At 41.6% G+C, this 7,888-nt stretch overlaps 1 protein-coding gene across 1 annotated transcript; it reads right to left on the bottom strand.

The window, feature by feature from the left end:
• Window positions 1–1,718: 1,718 nt before the first annotated feature.
• Window positions 1,719–5,631, bottom strand: LOC103371850 (prostaglandin E2 receptor EP4 subtype-like). The gene is made up of 2 exons (XM_008301314.1): window positions 4,469–5,631; window positions 1,719–3,353 (listed from the first exon to the last, which is right to left on the bottom strand). Exons 1-2 carry the CDS (start codon window positions 5,342–5,344, stop codon window positions 2,796–2,798), a joined length of 1,434 nt encoding a protein of 477 aa, XP_008299536.1. The 5' UTR covers window positions 5,345–5,631; the 3' UTR covers window positions 1,719–2,795.
• Window positions 5,632–7,888: the final 2,257 nt, after the last annotated feature.

Genomic DNA, 7,888 nt, shown 5'->3' on the forward strand with positions numbered 1-7,888 from the left:
ATCCAGGACAGATGTGACAGAGAATTCAATGGGACATACAAAGAACAAGTTACTCTATGCTACACAATCATGTGATGCCAAAGGTTGTTGGCACAGGACTGCTTTGGATGGTGCATCGATTTAAATGTTGCTGCTGGAAGCTACTGTCAGATTTCATTCTCCTTTGCTTTTGTAAAGTATGGACCAATGTATCCTGTGCTAAAGGAGATAAGAAAGGAGGCATCTTTCCTTAACGTTTAAAGGATATGACCCATCTTGCCTGGTCATTTCGCTCAGTTAGGAACCTTCCTAAGCAAAAAAAAACACGAAACGATTCCATCTATAGCCTTGCCTCTAGCTGCACCAATCTGTGAAATGAATATATTTTGTGCAGCAATTAAGGATCTCCACTAGAATCTACCTGAAGTTTGTCAATCTAAAAAATGGTCTAACCCCTAATAAAAAAAAAAGAAACAAGAATGCTGAACAAATGCAGTTGGCGAGGCATGTGAAGAGAAAAAGAAAAGAAAAGAAAAGAAAAAACGTAATGCAACAGAGCTTGGTAGATGTCCGTGTTAAGAAATGTGTTGATTGCATGACAAAAAGAGATAAAGAAGCACAGCTAAGTTTAGTGAGACAGAAAATGGAGCAGTGCATCGATCTTATCTTGTCTGGTGAAAAGTGCTATTTGTTGCATCTTTTAGTTTCTAGTAATGCAAGCCGTGACCTTAGCCTAGAATAAGAGTGACCAGTATTTTTTATCCTGGCACACCTTGACCCAGATGCTGTCGTGCAAACACTGGTATTATTTTTACACCGCTCATTTCCGGGATTTCCTCCATCGCTGTGCTAAAAGGCCACAGCTTCTGCACTTTTTTTTTTTTTCTTGCTTTTTTTGAGTGACATCCTCTAATAACCAGATGTTTTCACAGGCTCCTTATTGCTCGGGTTTAAATGTCAAAAACAGCCTGTCACACATGCTGTAGTGTAGCGCTGGCGTTGGCTGATGAGGTGGAGGAGAGAAGGGACAAGTTTCCAAGAAGAATCATTTCTCCTCTTTCTTTACCCTCCGCTAAACTCCTGTCACGACTGTTTTGTCAATCACCATTTCCTGTTCTCCCAGGAGATTCTACAGCTTTGGCAGATTTCTCAGTCTGAGGTCACTGCGCTCTTTTAGTGGGTTATTGTTCTCAGAGGGACGTTTCACTGCTCTGGGAAGGCTCTGGACGGGAGCCACGTCGGAGCTGGAAGTCTTCAGGGGGGCGAAGAAACCATGTGTCTGCAGGTGAGCGGTGCCGTGCCATCTGATCTGGACATTGGTTGGAAGTGTGGTTTAGCCATTACCGGTGTTGCAGAAAGAGATTAAAGAGATAACATGCTTTGTAAATGGCACCGTCAGTGACATGCTGGCAGATGAGGATGTTGTTGCAGAGCGTTCGGCTCGGATGTGCTTGAACTTTCTCTACTGTTTTCATGACAAGCTCTGCGGCGTTTCTTTTTACAACAGGCTTAATTGTTTTGACTGAGAAAGCAGTGATCAGTATTGAACTGAAGTCATTCTATTCTGGTCTGATCAATATCTAATTTTCAACAAAGATTCAGAGAGACGCTCGCTCGTAGATCTTTCCTTCTGCATATTGTATTTCCTATTAATATCCTTTACCAACACAAGGTTTGGAATACATCATTAACTACAATATTAAATCTTGTATTTCATGAAAAAAAAAAGTGACAACTGCTTAATTCATATGAATATTCATCATTTATTTTCAGTTTATGAGTTTGGTACAAGTCCACAAGAGAGTCAACATGTTTTGGTAAATTTGGCTTAAATTGAACATGTTTTGATATAATCTTTATAGCAGCACTATATCAACGCCATGTTAAAACAGGAAACATCAGGTTTTTTTGAAAAGAAAAAAAAAAAAGCCCATGAAGGTAGGAGACAGGACACTTAATGTCTTCAGTTTTCATTCCCCATCTTAACTCCCCTATAAAGTCTGATTAGATGGGAAGCTTTATACATTACATTAAGCTGAAATAAGATGAGGCTGGATTGATTCTTGCAAACTAATGGGCTGAACGGAGTAAATGAACAATTTTACATTAACAAATGACTTTAAGAGGCCTCCTAACGTCCTCCAGTGTCTGCACTGTGGAAAAGCCACAGTATAGCTGCCTTTGGTTATGAAATGCAAGGGATAGTTGGAATCCAGCTTTGATGTTCGAGCTGCTCTGTGGACCAAATTACTTGCAAATGTCCTTACATACCAGAAGAAAAAAAACAAAAAACAACAACACTATGAACATATTCATCTTGTACCGATTTAAAATGGCTCCAAACTATCTGGACCTTCTCACAGAGAAGACAATAACGTACAATTTCATACTTCAAATAAATTAACATCACACAACATTGTTCACATTTTAACATGAATTCTTTACAGTCATTGTGCAGGTTGTCAAAATGCTACAAAACCAACATTTCTAACAGCCTGGCAGTGGTTTAAACATTCAAAAAAGTGCAACAGAAGAGCTCCTCTATAATGTTCTCTATGGTTTCGGTGATAAAACTTTGGTGATTGTATTGAAGTGTATTTAGAGATATGGTTAATTACTACAGAGGAGTAATACATTGATAATGGATATTTAATTCAGTAATAGATCTGTCGTTTTGTTAGCTGTCTGTGACACATCTACAGACTGATGAATGATTATTCATCCTGCAAATGCTTATCGTTCTCATTGCAGTACTTTCACTTGTTCCCGTTTTCTATCCCGTGACAGTCTTAGTACAGCTCAGATCACGCTGATGCTTATATGCATTTCTCTTGGAGGTTTGCAGTCTCCTCTGTGAAGGTCACGTGCAGAGCTGGGTCCTTGGGGCAGACTGGGAGATCTTTCAGCGTCCGGCCTGGCGCTATGTTCTCTAAATCGCTCTGTGAAAGTCCCCTCAGAGGCCCCTCGACCTCCTGGGGGTCTTGTAACGTCTGTCCAGCTGGCGGGCTGGAGCCGCTCAGTGCCCCTGCCCGAGACGAGCCCAGGCTCTCAGACGGGTACAGGAAGGTCTGCGAGGTGCTCACCATTTCCCGCAGCTCACGGGACACCAGTGACGGGGAATCCCGGGAGATGATGGAGGAGGAGAGGTGGCCGTCGGCACAGCGGAACTGCCCACCGCCCCTTCGTCCACGCCCGCCCATTTTGCAGAACAGACATTTGATTTTCTCCATCAGCTTGAGAACCACTGTCTTTCTGAGCAGGATGTAGACCCAGGGGTCTAGGATGGGGTTGATGGAGGCCATGCGGATGGCCAGCAGGTCACCATGCAACTTCTGATTCTGGTTTCTGTACAGCTGATTCACAAATATCCTCAGCTGATGGCACAGGAGAGAAAACAACAATACATTTAACAACAAACTGTTTGTTTGACTCATAAAGCAGCATGGGACAACATTTCAAATGCAGAAACAGTTCAGTTTTTCCCCCCAAAACTTGTCCATGCTCCATTTAGAAAATATAATAGTTTATCTAACATGTTTTGACATGGTTGGCATGGAGTGGTCAAATCTAAACAGACACTCTGAATTTAACTTCTGTTGAACCACAGCAGTGGAATTATGGCAAGAGGCCAATAAAAACAGTTCTCACTGTCATCAAGAGTGAGCCTTTGGCTATTGGGCTTCCCCAAAGTCTAATCAACAGTCATACTTCTCACAAAGCCAGAGGCATTAAAGCCTGCATGTTGGATATTCCAGAAGCTAGAAGTGAGGCTCTTAAAGAATAAAACAACAATTAGGTGTCCTCATGAACATTGAAACCGTTTTTTGCTCACATTCTTCCTATTCGAGCCTTTAAAACAAATCATTCTAACATGCTTCTAATGGAATAGTTGGAGGAGAAAAGTCTTTCCTCTGCACAAATACATGGCAACTCCTATGAGTAACCTGATTAGTGCAGGATTCCCTCTTTGTGTTTTTCAAGTTGAACTGCAGTAAAGAGATGGAAAGACACAAAAAGAAGGGATTTAGTCTCTAAGGGACAAGAAAGACCACAGTCCAGACTAACACGTTTCAGACCACTGATTTTGCTTTCATGCAAACTGTGTCTGAAACCACGGAAGAGCTGCTTTGTGTACACCTGAAGGGAACGCATGTGCCAACAGCCGCACTTGCGTCTCGCAGAAATGCGTCATGTAACCACAGAGATCTAAAACTGGAACACCAAGTTCAGAAAGCTTATCATTATCATTATTAACCCCTCCTGCCTGTTGTCCTCATCGCACAGCTCGTTAGGTGAAACCTAGTGTTTGCTTTTATGAGGACACACAGTAGTCTTTCTTTTTTTGATTTTCTGCAGCTTTGATTAAGTTACATTTACTGTGACTTCACTTGTATTCTGCTGCTGCAAAAAAAAAACGAAAAGAAAAAGAAGTGTGGCATTCCAGTGCGCACAAACCCGCTGCAATTGTCATAGTTTTTCCAATACTCACCACTAAAGGTATGGAACAGATGAGAACCACAGCGGAGGTAGCTATAAGCAGAATCACCATCTGGATCTCTGCTCCAGCTAATCGTCTAAAACTCCGTCTGCGCCGGAACTCCGCGATGCGCCGATGGTCCGTGCCCAGAGACGTTCGTCGGATGAAGCGCTTGTGCATCAGGATGAGCGCGCCGCACACCATCACGTTGCAAATGACAGTGGCGAGCACGATGACCGAGTTGACACCCGCGTACATCAAATTAAAAGTCTTGACCGTCGTGTCGTTGTTCTGCCAGTCGATGAAGCACCAGGTCCCCGAGTTCTGGAGCTTCACCTCGCCGAGCCCCAGGCTGGGCAGCGCGCAAAACACGATGTTGGAAATGTATATGGCCAAAAGCGTCAGCGCAGCGAGTCTCTGGTTGACGTACTCATTGTAGAAGTATGCGTGGTTTATTGCCATGTATCTCTCCACGGACATTGCGAAAACAATGCTGAGCTGAGCCAAAAAGAAGAAGAGCAGGATGAAGCCGGCGTACTGGCACAGGGGCTCACCTCCCGGCCAGGAGCCCTTCATGTAGGTGGCGATGGTGACGGGGCTGGCCAGCAAGGTGCCCAGCAGGTCTGTGACTGCCAGGCCACACACAAGAGTGTAGAAAGTCGTTTCTTTCTGTTCTTTTCGTGATATTCGCAGAACCACAATGGCAATGACATTTCCCACCACCCCGAAAATGAACATAATCACCGGGATGGTGACAGGTTTAAATCTGTCCGTTGTTGTTGTTGTTGTTGTCGAGTTGTTCATATCTGCAAGGATTTTTTTTTTCACAGTTTCACACGAAGCAATGACTTGTTTCTTACTTCCGAAGTAGTGACACTTTCCATTCATGTGCTTTCTTCAGATCCCACAGTAGTAACCAAATCCATCGTCTCCAAATGTCTCTTTTACGCACGAAATTAAAAATCCGCATTCTTCACGAAAACACAAATCCAAAAGAGGGGGGAAAAAAAGTTTTTCTCTGGTGGTTTTGGTTTGCAAAAGATGCTCCGAAGCTGCGAGCTTCCTCTCACGTTGTTGTCACACTCACAACTGACAGGCAAGTTTGTTCTGACAAGCAGCTCCTCCTCTCCGCTTCATTTAACCGCTGAGCTTGTTGAGAAAGCGCGCAGCGCGCAGCGCGCAGCGCACATGCAGTGCAGCGGGCGTCAAGAAGACGCCGCGTTTGTGTCGAAGGGTGCAGTTTCATTTCTTATCACTGAATCCATTTCCTATAGACAACTTTGTGTACAGCTCTGAAGACGTAAACTCATTAACATACTCGTCACGCGTCTGTCAACAGCAGCGAAGTCTGACCAGAAGCTGGTTTTAAACAAGATCAATAACTTTATTTAACAACCTGCATGTAAAATGTATTTCAGAAAACTTGAGTTGAGCAAAATAGCTGAACACATTTTTTTAAAACTCCACTTTTAACTTCTCCAGCCCTACATTCCAAAGGGAATTATTACGTTTTATTGCACCACACTTAAATAACAGCTGTGTTCAGCAATTTCTTTACCTGCTCCACCTTTCAACTTATGATGCATTCCTCCATGCAAAACTCTTAATTTCGTTAATAATCTGACCTATAACAGCTCTATATTTTCTTTAAACATTACAACAAAAGCTCACTATTATTTTTTTTGCAGTTTGCATCTTCAGGCCTCATTCTTCTTGTTTCAAAACTGCACAGTCAGTTCTTTCATAGGGAACATTGGAATTCTTCTTTTCCAAAAATAGATTATGTCACATGTCTTTATAAAACTGGGGCTTTGACTTCCTGCATATAGTTGAAACTAACCCCACCCTGACCTGTTTGCCAAGTGTTGTTTACACATCGATGCATCAGTGATATTCATCCAGCAACATCACACATGTAGCTGGCATGACCAAATAAATCATTCTGTTGGACGTTTACTGCAAATTCAGCAGAAAATAGTTGCGCGCTTGTACAACAAGACAATATGTAAGATTTCCAATGCGAGACTTTTACTTGTTGCAGAGATTTGTATATTTTTTACATTGTTTCCAGCAGTTCCTAAGAAATAAAGAAACAGGCTTTTACCAACACCGCAAAATTCTTCAGGTCTTTGTCAGATAACCTACTTAACATGGTGTGATCCACGCTTTTAAGCATTATGCACGGCAATGAATAAACCCAACATCTGTCTTACTGAGGAAACTGAGGGCTGCGGATTGTTGGACCTCTGTCCAAGAATGTGTCCAGTCAGCAACAAAGGGAGAAGCTATGATTCATTGTGAATTGGCCAATCATTCATTGGATCTCAATGAATTGGGGGGAAAAATGTTTTGTTCATTTTAAGCATGAGTCACCTTTTTTTTTTTTTTTACTTCTATTGCAATCTGAATTATTATGCATACCTTTGGGAATGCCCAATACTGTGTGCATACACAGCAGTGGCGGTAATAGACAATAATGTCTGCAGTTAACGACCTAATATGAAGTGTAAAGACATGTAAAGCTCTATGGTTTCTCCTTAAACCTCTGCTCAGTTACTAGAATAAATTAGTAGCAAACAACTGATTACCTTTTATGACATTTGTTTTAACCAAAGAAGATGATTTAATCAACATTATATTCAGCAGTGCGGTTTAATTTGCAAAAGCCAAATCACAAGCTGATAAAATGTTCTGTAGCCCTGTCTGCTAGAAATTGTGTTTATCTACAACTAATTTGCAATGTCAGCTATGTTTTGAAGAGAGCGTGCTGCTGCCTGGATTATATCTTCTATTAACTTTATAAGAAACGGTAATAGTTAATGCAACTCATGATCTCTGGTGTTACGGCCCTGTGGTTTGTACACCCAGCATCCGCCCAGTTCAGCAAATGTAACACTTAAAAACGCCTCTGAACATAAGTCAACCTGCAGTTAACTACTATATCAACATTTCTAGAAGGCACAGCAAGTCAAGATTTTGTACATGGAAATGCTAAAACAAGTTAATGTGTAAAAATAGAAATAAGTAAAAAGTAAATACCTTAAAAACTCTACTCATAGTACTTGAGTAAATGTACTTTCAGCCATTACTGTGCAGGTAATACATACATGTTTTTGCCAGTTAGAAGTGCATTAAAGGGCAGCTACTATTCTTTTCTCACTGAACAATGTATAAAAGAATTAAGAATGTATAAAACTGCAAATTATTTTAATTTCAGAAGTTTAACTCTTGGATACAAGATGTCTCCTATACATCACTGAAAGAACATTCTCAATGTGTGCGCAGTGTTTCCACATCACTACTGGACCAGGACTGGCTTCCAATCCAAACTATTTGTGATGTTACAGATCATTCAGGAACACACATTTAGGTGAGCTCAGTAGATGAATCTGAAAACAGCCTGTTTGTATCAAACTGCAGAAATACCTTCTC

The sequence above is a fragment of the Stegastes partitus genome, unplaced genomic scaffold (genome assembly GCF_000690725.1).
Source record: "Stegastes partitus isolate 25-593 unplaced genomic scaffold, Stegastes_partitus-1.0.2 Scaffold1658, whole genome shotgun sequence".
Taxonomy (NCBI): Eukaryota; Metazoa; Chordata; class Actinopteri; family Pomacentridae; genus Stegastes; species Stegastes partitus.